At 55.7% G+C, this 16,029-nt stretch overlaps 1 protein-coding gene and 1 non-coding gene across 4 annotated transcripts in view; both read right to left on the bottom strand.

The window, feature by feature from the left end:
• Window positions 1-14,309, bottom strand: part of snapc4 (small nuclear RNA activating complex, polypeptide 4) — a 56,122-nt gene extending 41,813 nt beyond the window's left edge. Inside the window, exons 1-7 of one of the 3 annotated variants that reach the window (XM_085965241.1) lie at window positions 14,102-14,309; window positions 10,730-10,764; window positions 9,520-9,693; window positions 8,259-8,384; window positions 6,504-6,582; window positions 4,042-4,123; window positions 540-644 (exon numbers count right to left, since the gene is read on the bottom strand). In XM_085965241.1, coding sequence (XP_085821367.1) covers window positions 540-644; window positions 4,042-4,123; window positions 6,504-6,582; window positions 8,259-8,384; window positions 9,520-9,693; window positions 10,730-10,764; window positions 14,102-14,210 — 710 coding nt within the window. In that variant the 5' untranslated portion in view covers window positions 14,211-14,309. Of the gene's footprint in view, window positions 1-501; window positions 645-4,041; window positions 4,124-6,503; window positions 6,583-8,258; window positions 8,385-9,519; window positions 9,694-10,729; window positions 10,765-14,101 lie in introns of those variants that run through there. The other 2 variants (XM_085965240.1, XM_085965242.1) reach the window with 2 other exon arrangements.
• Window positions 11,192-11,287, bottom strand: LOC147101574 (Z30 small nucleolar RNA). The gene has a single exon (XR_015073422.1). It is a non-coding gene; the product is annotated as a Z30 small nucleolar RNA (small nucleolar RNA).
• Window positions 14,310-16,029: the final 1,720 nt, after the last annotated feature.

Raw genomic sequence — 16,029 nt, 5'->3', positions numbered from 1 at the left:
AGTCTCTCACACACAGTCTCTCACAGACACACACACACACAGTCTCTCTCACACACAGTCTCTCACACACAGTCTCACACACACACGCAGTCTCTCACACACAGTCTCTCACAGACACACACACACACAGTCTCTCACACACACACACACACACACACACACACACAGTCTCACACACACACACAGTCTCTCACACACACACAGTCACACACCACACACACACACAGTCTCTCACACACACACAGTCACACACCACACACACACACAGTCTCACACACACACACACACACACACACACACACACACACACACACACACAGGCTCTCACACACACACGATGCCACTCTTGCTCACAAACACATGGCCACCGTGGCAGTGGATCAGAGAAGCTGTTACTGACCCACGCGAGGCCAATGCCCTACAAAGAGGACAAAACAAAATGGAGAGACAGTGGTAATGTGGATCGGTTGATGAGGAGACAACTAACGCTCGATTAGATACTCTTCTAAAAATGCCTGTTGGCAGGAAGGTAATCTCACTTGATCTTGGCCATTTCTCGCTCAGTTTCACCAATCTGCTTCGTCAAGACTTCGTTCACCATTTCCTTGCGGGACAGTTCCAGCTTCTTGTTTAGGTACTCAAGCCTACAAACACAAGGGGAAAATTACAGAGTCCAACGTTTAAATCCTGGCCTGTGCTGATATCAGCCAGGGCAGCGACAGGGGCACGATGTTCAGTCCCAGTGCCCTTTCCTGGGGTAGGGAAGGAAATATCAGCCAGGGCCTCAGCTGTTGACTGACCAGTGACCCCTGCTGGCGAGTGAACGAATGTCAAGTGAGATCCGAATCGGGCTCAAGACTCAACTGCGATGCCTCCTACGGTTCAATGCCCCACTAATGCTTCTGGTCTGGGCTTGGGTGAGGAGCTGGAGAGTTGCTGTGACTGTACCCCAGCCTGAGTCAGCACCTGCTGGGGGCTGCGGAGAACAGAAAATGGGGCAAAAAAAGTGAATACGAAACATACGGAACTGACGAGCAGGAAAAGAGCAGCTGGTCCATTCGGCCTGCCCACACTCACCATGGCTGGAGCATCATGACCAGACACTTCCGGCCTTCCTTCCTACCACCCCGCCCCCCCCCACAGGCCATGTCATCTCTCAGGACAGACAAAAACAGAAAAACCCAGGGCCAAAAAGGGGAAAATATCCGGAACATTCCTCTCCGTCCCCAACAGGCGACGGAAACCAGTCCAGGAGATCACACGGATCCAGTGTTGTCTCTAAAGACACAGACCTTCTCTATGATGCGATCTCTGCCCCAGTCAGGAACCGGGCCAGCTCCCTCTCGCAGGCAGAGTCGGCGCCCACCACACCGGCCGGTGACACATCCAGAGGCTCACTGCCCTCTGGGGTAAGAACCACCGCCCAACACCCAGTCTATTCCCACTCTTACACTGTTTAAACTCCTGTCCTGTGGTCCTTCCCAATCTGTTAAACTGGAATAATCTAGCAGTGGGTATGCAATCCAGCCCTTTCATTATTTTAATAGCTCGATCTGTAAAGTAAATGGACCCCCGAGTAACTAAGGCTCTTTAAGATGGGAACCATTCTTGTACTGCTCCTCCAAACCTTTTCCGAGGCCCTGTATCAGCCACCATGGGAGGAATCCACAACAACCTGTATTTATACAGCGTCTTTAACGTAGTAAAACGTCCCCAGGTGCTTCACAGGAGTGTTACCAAACAACATTTGACACCGAGCCACATAAGGATAGGACAAAAGGTAGGTTTTAAGGAGTGACTTAAAGGAGGCGAGAGAGGCGGAGAGGTTTAGGGGGGGAATTCCAGAGCTCGGGGCCCCGGCAGCTGAAGGCACGGCCACCAATGGTGGAGCGATGAAATCCGGGATGCTCAAGAGGCCAGAATTGGAGGAGCGCAGAGATCTCGGGGGGTTGTGGGGCTGGAGGAGGTTACAGAGATAGGGAGGGGTGAGGCCATGGAAGGATTTGAAAACAAGGATGAGAATTTTAAAATCGAGGTGTTGCCAGACCGGGAGCCAGTGTAGGTCAGCGAGCACAGGGGGTGATGGGTGAACGGGACTGGGTGTGAGTTAGGACACGGGGCAGTGAGCACAGGGGGTGATGGGTGAACGGGACTGGGTGTGAGTTAGGACACGGGGCAGTGAGCACAGGGGGTGATGGGTGAGCGGGACAGGGTGTGAGTTAGGACACGGGGCAGTGAGCACGGGGTGATGGGTGAACGGGACTGGGTGCGAGTTAGGACACGGGGCAGTGAGCACAGGGGGTGACGGGTGAACGGGACTGGGTGAGAGTTAGGACACGGGGCAGTGAGCACAGGGTGTGATGGGTGAACGGGACTGGGTGTGAGTTAGGACACGGGGCAGTGAGCACAGGGGGTGATGGGTGAACGGGACTGGGTGTGAGTTAGGACACGGGGCAGTGAGCACAGGGGGTGATGGGTGAGCGGGACAGGGTGTGAGTTAGGACACGGGGCAGTGAGCACGGGGTGATGGGTGAACGGGACTGGGTGCGAGTTAGGACACGGGGCAGTGAGCACAGGGGGTGATGGGTGAACGGGACTGGGTGTGAGTTAGGACACGGGCCAGTGAGCACAGGGGGTGATGGGTGAACGGGACTGGGTGTGAGTTAGGACACGGGGCAGTGAGCACAGGGGGTGATGGGTGAACGGGACTGGGTGTGAGTTAGGACACGGGGCAGTGAGCACAGGGGGTGATGGGTGAACGGGACTGGGTGTGAGTTAGGACACGGGGCAGTGAGCACAGGGGGTGATGGGTGAACGGGACTGGGTGTGAGTTAGGACACGGGGCAGTGAGCACAGGGGGTGATGGGTGAACGGGACTGGGTGTGAGTTAGGACACGGGGCAGTGAGCACAGGGGGTGATGGGTGAACGGGACTCGGTGCGAGTTAGGACACGGGGCAGTGAGCACAGGGGGTGATGGGTGAACGGGACTGGGTGTGAGTTAGGACACGGGGCAGTGAGCACAGGGGGCGATGGGTGAATGGGACTCGGTGCGAGTTAGGACACGGGGCGGTGAGCACAGGGGGTGATGGGTGAACGGGACTGGGTGTGAGTTAGGACACGGGGCGGTGAGCACAGGGGGTGATGGGTGAACGGGACTGGGTGTGAGTTAGGACACGGGGCAGCGAGCACAGGGGGTGATGGGTGAACGGGACTGGGTGTGAGTTAGGACACGGGGCAGTGAGCACAGGGGGTGATGGGTGAACGGGACTGGGTGTGAGTTAGGACACGGGGCAGTGAGCACAGGGGGTGATGGGTGACCGGGACTGGGTGTGAGTTAGGACACGGGGCAGTGAGTACAGGGGGTGATGGGTGAACGGGGCTCGGTGGGAGTTAGGACACGGGGCAGTGAGCACGGGGTGATGGGTGAACGGGACTCGGTGCGAGTTAGGACACTGGGCAGTGAGCACAGGGGGTGATGGGTGAACGGGACTGGGTGTGAGTTAGGACACGGGGCAGTGAGCACAGGGGGTGATGGGTGAACGGGACTCGGTGTGAGTTAGGACACGGGCAGCGAGCACAGGGGGTGATGGGTGAACGGGACTTGGCGCCAGTTAGGACACGGGGCAGTGAGCACAGGGGGTGATGGGTGAACGGGACTTGGCGCCAGTTAGGACACGGGGCAGTGAGCACAGGGGGTGATGGGTGAATGGGACTTGGCGCCAGTTAGGACACGGGGCAGCAGAGATTTGGAGGATGTCCAGTTTACAGAGGGTGGAAGGTGGGAGGCTGGCCTGGGGAGATATCTCCCAGCCACCATGTGAGTTAATGCGAATAGACTAAAGGGGAGAGCAGCAAGCAACTGGGGAGGAAAGGAGGAGGACAACTTTGCATTGAGACATTGATGAAAACAGTATGTAAGTGCACACATCTCCACGCCCTCAAACACACGTTGGCACCAAGTGAGGACAGCAGCTCAAACCATGCTTTACTGGCAAACAGATCACCGCGACACCGATGGTGAATAAAAAGGGGGTTTTTACCTCAAGAGTTTGGGCTGCAGGAGCCGCTGTGTCGCGTCACTCGTAATCGAGAGCTTTAGTTTTTCCTTGTCTCTCTGCTTCCCTGTGGAAAGGCAAATATCAAATACCTCGTCCAGAAGTCGACACTGTCTTATGTAACTTACTGCCGTGTCCTTTGAACCCCAGGTCTGCCTGGAGCTCCATCGGTGACCATCGCCCCACTCTCAGCTGTTGCTGGGAGGTTCCATGTGCTGGCCAAACAGGACATCCCCATCCAATGACCACCGCCCCCCCCCCCCAAAGAGGGAGACACTGCAGCCATCGTCCATCGCCTGGACAAGGAGCAGAGTGGAGGAGACCATGCCTGCAGCCTACCTCCCCTGATCCGTGAGACGTTCTCAAGGAGAATCAGCATCCTACTCCTTCCACAACAAGCAAGCGCTCTCACCATCGACTCGTTAATAAAAAGCTGGGATCAGTAAGAGTGACCATGAAGCTGTTGGATTTCTGATAAAAACCCAGCGGGTTCACCAATGTCCTTTAGGGAAGGAAACCTGCCGTCCTTACCCGGTCTGGGCCTACACGGGACTCCCGTCCCACACCAATCTGGTTGACTCTTCTATCCTCGGAAGTGGCCCAGCAAGCCACTCAGTTACATCAAACAGAAAGCGCATCACCTTCTCGAGGGCAACTAGCGATGGGCAATAAACGCCAGCATTGCCAGCGATGCCCACACCCCCGAGAATGAATTTAAAAAAAAGCATTTACTCTAATAACCTGCGCCAGTTCTATTTCGGAATCCGTTCACACCGAAACATCTTAACCGGCTTCACATAGTGAGATGCAGAGACCGCCACGTTGGCTACGCAGTAGCAACGATCAGTAATACAGCCTCCCCGGCCCGGGACCAGCTCACTTAGCACCGACGGGCGGTTAAAGCTGCTGCTTTCCTGGTGCCTGTGGTGCAGTGAGAGAATAAACTGGACAGCAGTGGGGGAATTCCAGTCAGTTGGCAGGGTGCAGGCTGGTCCCCTGGTTAGTCAGGCACTGCGCACCATCTTAGCACGGGGAAAGTGAAAGTACCAAAGGCATCACCTGAAAGAAGAACGTCTCACACTTTAGCCTCAGTTTCCACTCTACAATAATAACTTGGATTCATCCAGCGCCTCTAACATAAGAACATAAGAAATAGGAGCAGGAGTAGGCCAATCGGCCCCTCGAGCCTGCTCCGCCATTCAATAAGATCATGGCTTATCTGATCCTAACGTCAAATCTTCTATCACTCTGCATCCACCCGAACCCATGTGATCTCCCGGGAGAGGCGAAAAACCAGATAAAGACCCAATGGCCAATTTGGGAGAAAAAAATCTGGGAAATTCCTCTCCGACCCATCTAGGCGATCGAAATTCTTCCAGGAGATCACTCTGCCCCTATATTTTCTACAGTACTTACCTTTTGTAAAGGCGATCTCCACCCCAGCCAGGAACAGGAATAAAACCATCTCCTGAAATCTAACACAGAATTAGAACACAGTAGGAGCAGAACCAGGCTACACGGCCCCTGGGCCCACTCCACTACCCACAGGACCATGACCATTCCGAACCTAGACTCATGTCGAATTTCCTGCCCGCTCCCCGTAACCCTTAATTCCCTTTACTTCTAGGAAACGATCTATTTCTGTTTTAAATGTATTTAATGATGTAGCTTCCACAGCTTTCTGGGGCAGCAAATTCCACAAACCTACTACCCTCTGAGTGAAGAAGTTTCTCCTCATCTCAGTTTTGAAAGAGCAGCCCCTTATTCTAAGACTATGCCCCCTAGTTCTAGTTTCACCCATCATCGGGAACATCTTCCCCGCATCCACCCGATCCAACCCCTTCACAATCTTATATGTTTCAATAAGATCGCCTCTCATTCTTCTGAACTCCAATGAGTAGAGTCCCAATCTACTCAACCTCTCCTCATATGTCCATCCCCTCATCCCCGGGATTAACCGAGTGAACCTTCTTTGTACTGACTCGAGAGCAAGTATGTCCTTTCTTAAGTATGGACACCAAAACTGTATGCAGTATTCCAGGTGCGGCCTCACCAATACCTTGTACAACTGCAGCAATACCGCCCTGTTTTTATATTCTATCCCCCTAGCAATGAAAGCCAACATTCCATTGGCCTTCTTGATCACTTGCTGCACCTGCATACTAACTTTGAGTTAGTGGCAAAACGTCCCAAGGTGCTTCACAAGAGCGTAAATCAGACAAAATATTTGACACCGAGCCACATAAGGAGATATTAGGACAGGTGACCAAAAGCTTGGTCAAAGAGGGGGATTTTAAGGAGCGTTTTAAAGGAGAGAGAGGCGGAGAGGTTTAGGGAGGGAATTCCAGAGCTCGGGGCCCAGGCAGCTGAAGGCACGGCCGCCAATGGTGGAGCGATGGAAATCAGGGGGTGCGTAAGAGGCCAGAATAAGAGTCACTAATACTTACAGCTCGTTGTGATAAACTCCTCAAAGGATTTGATGCCTTGTGTAGCCTTTTCCTTCGTGTCTTGGTTTGCTGGTGGACCCTGGTCACAATGAGAGAAAGAAAGTGTGTAAGCAGAGATCTGAAACATTTATTTACAGGGAACCAGCTGCTGTAATGTGACACGGAGGAAGGTTATTTGTTTGAGGGATGCGGTGCGAGTGACACGAAGCCTTGTTCACTGCCCACCCAGAGTTCCAATAGCAATTGTTTGATAACCGAGTGGCTTGCTCGACCACCTCAGAGGGCACTGAGTCAACCGGGTAGTGTGGGACTGGAGTCACATGTAGGCCAGACCGGGAGGGGTGGCAGGTTCCCTTCCCTGTAGGACGTTAAGTGAATCAGTTGGGTTTTAAGAACGCAAGAACATAAGAATTAGGAGCAGGAGTCCGCTGCACGGCCCCTTGAGCCCGCTCCGCCGCGCGGCCCCTCGAGCCCGCTCCGCCGCGCGGCCCCTCGAGCCCGCTCCGCCGCGCGGCCCCTCGAGCCCGCTCCGCCGCGAGGCCCCTCGAGAACGCTCCGCCGCACGGCCCCTCGAGCCCGCTCCGCCGCGAGGCCCCTCGAGCCCGCTCCGCCGCACGGCCCCTCGAGCCCGCTCCGCCGCGAGGCCCCTCGAGCCCGCTCCGCTGCACGGCCCCTCGAGAACGCTCCGCCGCACGGCCCCTTGAGCCCGCTCCGCCGCGAGGCCCCTCGAGCCCGCTCCGCCGCGAGGCCCCTCGAGCCCGCTCCGCCGCGCGGCCCCTCGAGCCCGCTCCGCCGCGCGGCCCCTCGAGAACGCTCCGCCGCGCGGCCCCTCGAGAACGCTCCGCCGCGAGGCCCCTCGAGCCCGCTCCGCCGCGCGGCCCCTCGAGAACGCTCCGCCGCGCGGCCCCTCGAGCCCGCTCCGCCGCGCGGCCCCTCGAGAACGCTCCGCCGCGCGGCCCCCCGAGAACGCTCCGCCGCGCGGCCCCTCGAGAACGCTCCGCCGAGCGGCCCCTCGAGAACGCTCCGCCGCGAGGCCCCTCGAGCCCGCTCCGCCGCGCGGCCCCTCGAGCCCGCTCCGCCGCACGGCCCCTCGAGCCCGCTCCGCCGCACGGCCCCTCGAGCCCGCTCCGCCGCACGGCCCCTCGAGCCCGCTCCGCCGCACGGCCCCTCGAGAACGCTCCGCCGCGCGGCCCCTTGAGCCCGCTCCGCCGCGCGGCCCCTCAAGAACGCTCCGCCGCGCGGCCCCTCGAGCCCACTCCGCCGCATGGCCCCTCGAGCCCGCTCCGCCGCATGGCCCCTCGAGCCCGCTCCGCCACACGGCCCCTCGAGCCCGCTCCGCCACACGGCCCCTCGTTCTGGTGTCAGTGACAAATCACCGATTCAAAGAAAGGGGCTGCTTCCCACCTTTCCTAAGTTCAACGTTAGGGGAGCTGCACGAGCTCACGTCACTCCAGATGGGAGAGGAGACAGTTCTGCCGCTGCTCAATAAACAGCTGGCACGGCTAAAACAAACAGCATCAGAAACACCTTTACAAAAGCAAAATACTGCGGATGCTGGAAATCTGAAATAAAAACAGAAAATGCTGGAAATACTCAAGAGTTCTGACGAAAGGTCCCAGACCTGAAACGTTAACTCTGTTTCGCTCTCCACAGATGCTGCCTGACCTGCTGAGCATTTCCAGCATTTTCTGTTTTTATTTCAGAAACACATTTATACATCGACAATTAAACTTTGTACACTTCAAAAATACTCACAAGACCAGTGACTTTATCCTTGAAATATGGTTTCATGAAGTGTCCCAGGTACATGGTGGAGGACTGGACCTTCGGCGATTTTGTTTTCTCCAGCCCGTGTCCAGCCAGGTCCCACATGATTCCAGTCTGCGGGAGAGAGTAAAGACACCGGACATTTACTGCCAGAGTAGGGGCATCACCTGAATACAGGCACCGGGCCCCGCCCCTCAGGAAGGATATACTGGCCTTGGGGGGGGGGGGGGGGGCAGCGCAGATTCACCAGGATGATACCGGGGCTAAAAGGGTTAAATTCCAAGGACAGGTTGCACAGGCTGGGCTTGTATTCCCTCGAGTTTAGAAGATTAAGGGGTGATCTAATCGAGGTGTTTAAGATGATTAAAGGAGTTGATGGGGTCGAGAGAGAGAAACTATTTCCTCTGGTGGGGGGAGTCCAGAACAAGGGGGCAGAACCTTAAAATTAGAGCCAGGCCGTTCAGGGGTGATGTCAGGAAGCACTTCTTCACACAAAGGGGGGTGGGAATCTGGAACTCTCTCCCCCAGAAAGCTGTTGAGGCTGGGGGTCAATTGAAAATTTCAAAACTGAGATCGATAGATTTTTGTTGGGCGAGGGTATTCAGGGTTACGGAACCAAAGCGGGTAGATGGGGTTAAGATACAGATTGGGGGTACGGTAACAGAGTGGTTATGATCTAATTAAATGGAGGAACAGGCTCAAGAGGCTGAATGGCCTCCTCCTGCTCTCCTTCAGTCGGGAAGCTGAGGCTGCCGCCAGCTGCAGAATCATGTTGATCAAGGGCTTCCCAAATGCCTCGATGGGGAAATGCACACAGTTCACAAAGTCCCAGGGTCTGATTCCTGGTCTGTGCCTCAGTCCCTGGGGTAGGAACTGGAGGCGGGGTAAAGAAACCACCAGTACCCCTGTAACTGATCGCTGATCCCCAGAGACCACTGAAGAGGGTATGGGTGGGGTTAGGATCGGGATTTACTGCGATATCGCATCAGTTATATAGCTCAGTTCAGGCCCACACATGCAAGAACAACCACTTAAATGAGGTACAGGACTTGCAAGGGGGAGGGAAACTGGAAAGAGAGCACGGTGCAGGGGAGAAAACCCTTCCAGTGACAGGCAGCTGGTGCTGTATCTCCTACTGCGCCAGCACAGTTGGGTGGCCACTGACAGCTCCAATATAAAGGAGCTGGATCAGTGCAGTAATTCGACTCCCCAAGGACCCCCCACTCCGCCTCACCCTTCGCACACTCACCTGTTGCTCCTTATTGTGGGTGAGCAGCAGCTCGAGATCCTGCAGCTTCTCCACAATCACCTCCTGGTACACCAGGTTCATTTGCAGGCAGGTCTCGGGGTCCTCGGGAAGGTCGTCTCCCTCACCGTCCGTGTTGCTGTCCGCGAGCACAGTCATCATCTCTCCGCTGGGGGCCTGCAGCCGAACACCAACCAATGGTTACTCCTTTCACCTCCCCCCCGACCCACCCCCCCACATCATCTACGTTTCCTTAAACAAAGGCTAGGGGAGCGTCGACGGATGTTGTGTATATGGACTTCACACAAGTGATTAGCAGAAATGAGTGCTCACGGAATTGGAGGTAACCTTGTGACATGGGTCATAAGAATTAGGAGCAGGAGTCGGCCATTCGGCCCCTCGAGCCTGCTGCAGCATTCAATCAGATCATGGCTGATCATCGACCTCAACTCCACTTTCCCACCCAATCCCCATATCCCTTGATTCCCCATCAGTCCAAAAATCTATCGGTAATTGGCGGGGAGATCGGAAACAGAGCAGGGATAAAGGGAACGCTCTCTGATTGGTGGGATGTGACCAATGTTCCCTCATTTTTTTTTCGTGCACAGCCCATTCAAATTTTCCCGCATGCTCGGTTTCTTCCTTTTAAAAGCTGGTGAGCGGCCTGCGCGGGACCTCTAGACCGCTGTGCAGTTAGTGTGAACTCTGGGTGTAACCAGTAATGTTCCCCAGAGACCTGGACTGGTGCCTCAGCTTTTCACCATGTATATTAATGACTTGGATGAAGGAATAGAGTTAGGTATCCTGCTGTGCAGATGACACTAGGACAGGAGGCACAGTAAGTTGTGTAGAGCACTATCCAGTGAACCGTGCTGGAAAGTGCATGTGGGGCAGGAGAATCTTTCCTAAATAAGCCAGGTAGGAGGGAAGACAAGGAGGAGGTGGGGGAAAGAACAAGCATGAGAAAAGAGGTGCTTCTGCTCTTCTAACAGCTGTGTGACCAGAGAGCTGGGGACAGTGGATAACACACCCACGCAACCCGTGATAGTCGTATGAAGGCTACAGGAGAATGAAGAACTGAACAGCTTAGGTGTAGCAACTGAGCTGGGCCTGGAGCAGAGTTACGTGGGGCTCCCTGAGCCAGCCTGCCCCTGTACAAGCTGATGCAGTAAGTTCCCGAGATACACACCGTGCGATGCAAATTCATCCTTACCACAGAAATACACTCCTCTGCCTCTTCATCGTACCCTGTCGGGAGAAAAAGAAAGTGTTATCCGTTAGTCGCTGCAAGCCAGCACAGGAGAGGGCAACAGGAACATTCCCTTTAACACTGGGTGTCAGAGACAACCCCATACACAATTCCAACCAAGACAAGGAGTGCCAGTGTTCAATAAAACTCACCAGCACCGCCCCCCGCCCCCATCAATACAGTCCTGGTATCCTTTTGTGCCACTTGTCAAGTTACAACCCCGTTCAATCAGGGCAGGGTGGCTGGATTTACACTGCAGCTGTTGGGAAGCTCACAACCCACAGATATTGGGCACTGGGGATTCTGAACTGTAATGCCAGCTTTGATTGTATCTGTGTATCGTGGCGCTGGATCGGCAAAGTGCACAGCGCAAATCCATCTTAAACATCACTCCGCACTTCCTCTATTCATCCCTTGGGCTTACTTTGGCTCAGAGAGAAGATTAGGTGCTCATCTCCTGGTCAGAGACACCCAAAAAGGGTTTGACAATACCAGGTCAGAAAATCTTGGCTCATCACAGCCTGCAATCCCCCTTCACGTTACATGCTCAGCGATGAAGGGCGAAGGAGATCAGTGCTGGGGCATGGATCACACTGTCCTCTTCCAATAGTGTCTCTCCAAACACTCCCAGGGCAGGTACAGCATGGGTTAGATACAGAGTAAAGCTCCCTCTACACTGTCCCATCAAACACTCCCAGGGCAGGTACAGCACGGGTTAGATACAGAGTAAAGCTCCCTCTACACTGTCCCCATCAAACACTCCCAGGGCAGGTACAGCACGGGTTAGATACAGAGCAAAGCTCCCTCTACACTGTCCCATCAAACACTCCCAGGGCAGGTACAGCACGGGTTAGATACAGAGTAAAGCTGCCTCTACACTGTCCCATCAAACACTCCCAGGGCAGGTACAGCACGGGTTAGATACAGAGTAAAGCTCCCTCTACACTGTCCCATCAAACACTCCCAGGGCAGGTACAGCACGGGTTAGATACAGAGTAAAGCTCCCTCTACGCTGTCCCATCAAACACTCCCAGGGCAGGTACAGCACGGGTTAGATACAGAGTAAAGCTCCCTCTACACTGTCCCATCAAACACTCCCAGGGCAGGTACAGCACGGGTTAGATACAGAGTAAAGCTCCCTCTGCACTGTCCCATCAAACACTCCCAGGGCAGGTACAACACGGGTTAGATACAGAGTAAAGCTCCCTCTACACTGTCCCATCAAACACTCCCAGGGCAGGTACATCACGGGTTAGATACAGAGTAAAGCTCCCTCTACACTGTCCCATCAAACACTCCCAGGGCAGGTACATCACGGGTTAGATACAGAGTAAAGCTCCCTCTACACTGTCCCATCAAACACTCCCAGGGCAGGTACAGCACGGGTTAGATACAGAGTAAAGCTCCCTCTGCACTGTCCCATCAAACACTCCCAGGGCAGGTACAACACGGGTTAGATACAGAGTAAAGCTCCCTCTACACTGTCCCATCAAACACTCCCAGGGCAGGTACATCACGGGTTAGATACAGAGTAAAGCTCCCTCTACACTGTCCCATCAAACACTCCCAGGGCAGGTACAGCACGGGGTTAGATACAGAGTAAAGCTCCCTCTACACTGTCCCATCAAACACTCCCAGGGCAGGTACAGCACGGGGTTAGATACAGAGTAAAGCTCCCTCTACACTGTCCCATCAAACACTCCCAGGGCAGGTACATCACGGGTTAGATACAGAGTAAAGCTCCTCTACACTGTCCCATCAAACACTCCCAGGGTCAGGTACAGCACGGGTTAGATACAGAGTAAAGCTCCCTCTACACTGTCCCATCAAACACTCCCAGGGTCGGTACAGCACGGGGTTAGATACAGAGTAAAGCTCCCTCTACACTGTCCCATCAAACACACCCAGGGCAGGTACAGCACGGGTTAGATACAGAGTAAAGCTCCCTCTACACTGTCCCATCAAACACTCCCAGGGCAGGTACAGCACGGGTTAGATACAGAGTAAAGCTCCTCTACACTGTCCCATCAAACACTCAGGGCAGGTACAGCACGGGTTAGATACAGAGTAAAGCTCCCTCTACACTGTCCCATCAAACACTCCCAGGGCAGGGTACATGCACGGGGTTAGATACAGAGTAAAGCTCCTCTACACTGTCCCATCAAACACTCCAGGGCAGGTACAGCACAGGTTAGATACAGAGTAAAGCTCCCTCTACACTGTCCCATCAAAACACTCCCAGGGCAGGTACAGCACGGGTTAGATACAGAGTAAAGCTCCCTCTACACTGTCCCATCAAACACTCCCAGGGCAGGTACAGCACAGGTTAGATACAGAGTAAAGCTCCCTCTACACTGTCCATCAAACACTCCAGGGCAGGTACAGCACGGGTTAGATACAGAGTAAAGCTCCCTCTACACTGTCACATCAAACACTCCCAGGGCAGGTACAGCACGGGTTAGATACAGAGTAAAGCTCCTCTACACTGTCCATCAAACACTCCGGGGCAGTACAGCACGGGGTGTTAGATACAGAGTAAAGCTCCCTCTACACACTGTCACTCAAACACTCCAGGGCAGGTACAGCACGGGTTAGATACAGAGTCAAGCTCCCTCTACACTGTCCATCAAACACTCCCAGGGCAGGTACAGCTCGGGTTAGATACTAGTATAGCTCCCTCTACACTGTCCCATCAAACACTCCCAGGGGCAGGGTACAGCGGTTAGATAAAGAGTAAAGCTCCCTCTACACTGTCCCATCAAACACTCCAGGGCAGGTACAGCACGGGGTTAGATACAGAGTAAAGCTCCCTCTGCACTGTCCCATCAAACACTCCCAGGGCAGGTACAGCACGGGTTAGATACAGAGTAAGCTCCTCTACACTGTCCCATCAAACACTCCCGGGGCAGGTACAGCACGTGTTAGATACAGAGTAAAGCTCCCCTCTACACTGTCCATCAAACACTCCCAGGGCAGGTACAGCACGGGTTAGATACAGAGTAAAGCTCCCTCTACACTGTCCCATCAAAACACTCCGGGGCAGGTACAGCACGTGTTAGATACAGAGTAAAGCTCCTCTACAATGTCCCATCAACACTCCCAGGGCAGGTACAGCACGGGGTTAGATACAGTGTAAAGCTCCTCTACACTGTCCCATCAAACACTCCGGGGCAGGTACAGCACGTGTTTAGATAACAGAGTAAGCTCCCTCCCTCTACACTGTCCCATCAAACACTCCCAGGGCAGGTACAGCACGGGTTAGATACAGAGTAAAGCTTTCTCTACACTGTCCCCTTCAACACTCCCAGGGCCAGGCCCGCTCTCCTCTCTCCTCACCCGGCTCGGTTTCTGCCGCCACCCCCAGCCGCAGCTCCAGCTCCAGGATCTCCCGGCGGATCCGCTCCCTCTCCGCCTGCAGCGGGTCACTGCCGCCTTGGGCCTCCATCAGTGGCGAAGCCCCGGGGCCGGGTGTCTGTGGGAGCCCGGAGTCTCGGAGCCTCGCGGCCTACCGGGCTCCGGCCGCACATTTTGTGAGGCTGGTCCACCGGGGGGGATGGGGGGGGGGGGTTACACTAACTTCCGGTTCCGTTCAGCCTCCTCCACGACCCCCCCAACACGCTCACGAACCCATCCCCACCTCCACGAACCCCCATCCCACCTTCTCCCCGAACCCATCCCCTCTCCCCGAACCCCCCTCATCCCCACCCTACCCCCCATCCCACCCTCTCCCCCCATCCCACCCCACCCTCTCCCTGAAGCCCCCATCCCACCCCACCCTCTCCTGAAGCCCCCATCCCACCCCACCCTCTCCCTGAACCCTCCCACACAATCCCCAATCCTCTCCCTAAATCCGTTACCAAAAACCACCCATCTAACACCCCCAAAATCCACATCTCAGCCCACCAACCCCGCTCCCCAAATTGCAGCGTTGCCATGCCATCCCATCCTGCTCCATTATTCCGGATTCCTGCTCACTGCAATGACTCCTGCTTGTGTGCCCTGATTCAGGGTACATCGTACAGTGGTTGTGTGACTGGGCTAGTAACCCAGAGGCCTGGACTAGTAATCCAGGGAATGCGAGTTCAAAATCCCACAGTTTGAGCATTTGAATTCATTTTTTAAAAATCCGGAAAAAGCTGGGATCAGTAAAAGTGACCATGAGCTGTCGGATTGTCGTAAAACCCAACGGGTTCACTAATGTCCTTCAGAGAAGGAAACCTGCCGTCCTTACCTGGGTCTGGCCTATATATGACGTAAGGTTTAACGGTCTCATGTGGAAGACGGCACCTCTGACAGTGCGGGCGCTCCCTCAGTACTGCTCCTTCGACAGTGCGGCGCTCCCTCAGTACTGCCCTCCGACAGTGCGGCGCTCCTCAGTACTGCCTCCGACAGTGCGGCGCTCCTCTGTACTGCCCCTCCGACAGTGCGGCGCTCCCTCAGTACTGCCCCTCCGACAGTGCGGCGCTCCCTCAGTACTGCCCTCCGACAGTGCGGCGCTCTCCCTCAGTACTGCCCCTCCGACAGTGCGGCGCTCCTCAGTACTGCCCCTCCGACAGTGCGGCGCTCTCCTCAGTACTGCCCCTCCGACAGTGCGGCGCTCCCGTACTGCCCCTCCGACAGTGCGGCGCTCCCTCTGTACTGCCCCTCCGACAGTGCGGCGCTCCCTCAGTACTGCCCCTCCGACAGTGCGGCGCTCCCTCAGTACTGCCCCTCCGACAGTGCGGCGCTCCCTCAGTACTGCCCCTCCGACAGTGCGGCGCTCCCTCAGTACTGCCCCTCCGACAGTGCGGCGCTCCCTCAGTACTGTCCCTCCGACAGTGCGGCGCTCCCTCAGTACTGCCCCTCCGACAGTGCGGCGCTCCCTCAGTACTGCCCCTCCGACAGTGCGGCGCTCCCTCAGTACTGCCCTCCGACAGTGCGGCGCTCCCTCAGTACTGCCCCTCCGACAGTGCGGCGCTCCCTCAGTACTGCCCCTCCGACAGTGCGGCGCTCCCTCAGTAACTGCCCCTCCGACAGTGCGGCGCTCCCTCAGTACTGCCCCTCCGACAGTGCGGCGCTCCCTCAGTACTGCCCCTCCGACAGGGCGGCGCTCCCTCTGTACTGCCCCTCCGACAGTGCGGCGCTCCCTCAGTACTGCCCCCTCCGACAGTGCGGCGCTCCCTCTACTGCACTGGGAGTGTCAGCCTAGATTCTGTGCTCAAAGTGGGGACTTGACATCACCACCCTCTGACTCAAGAGGGGAGAATGCTACTCACTGAGCACAG

This window comes from Somniosus microcephalus, chromosome 23 (assembly GCF_052327205.1).
Source record: "Somniosus microcephalus isolate GS21.2 chromosome 23, FLI_Smic_1.0, whole genome shotgun sequence".
NCBI lineage: Eukaryota > Metazoa > Chordata > Chondrichthyes > Squaliformes > Somniosidae > Somniosus > Somniosus microcephalus.
This window is presented reverse-complemented; position numbering and strand designations above follow the sequence as displayed.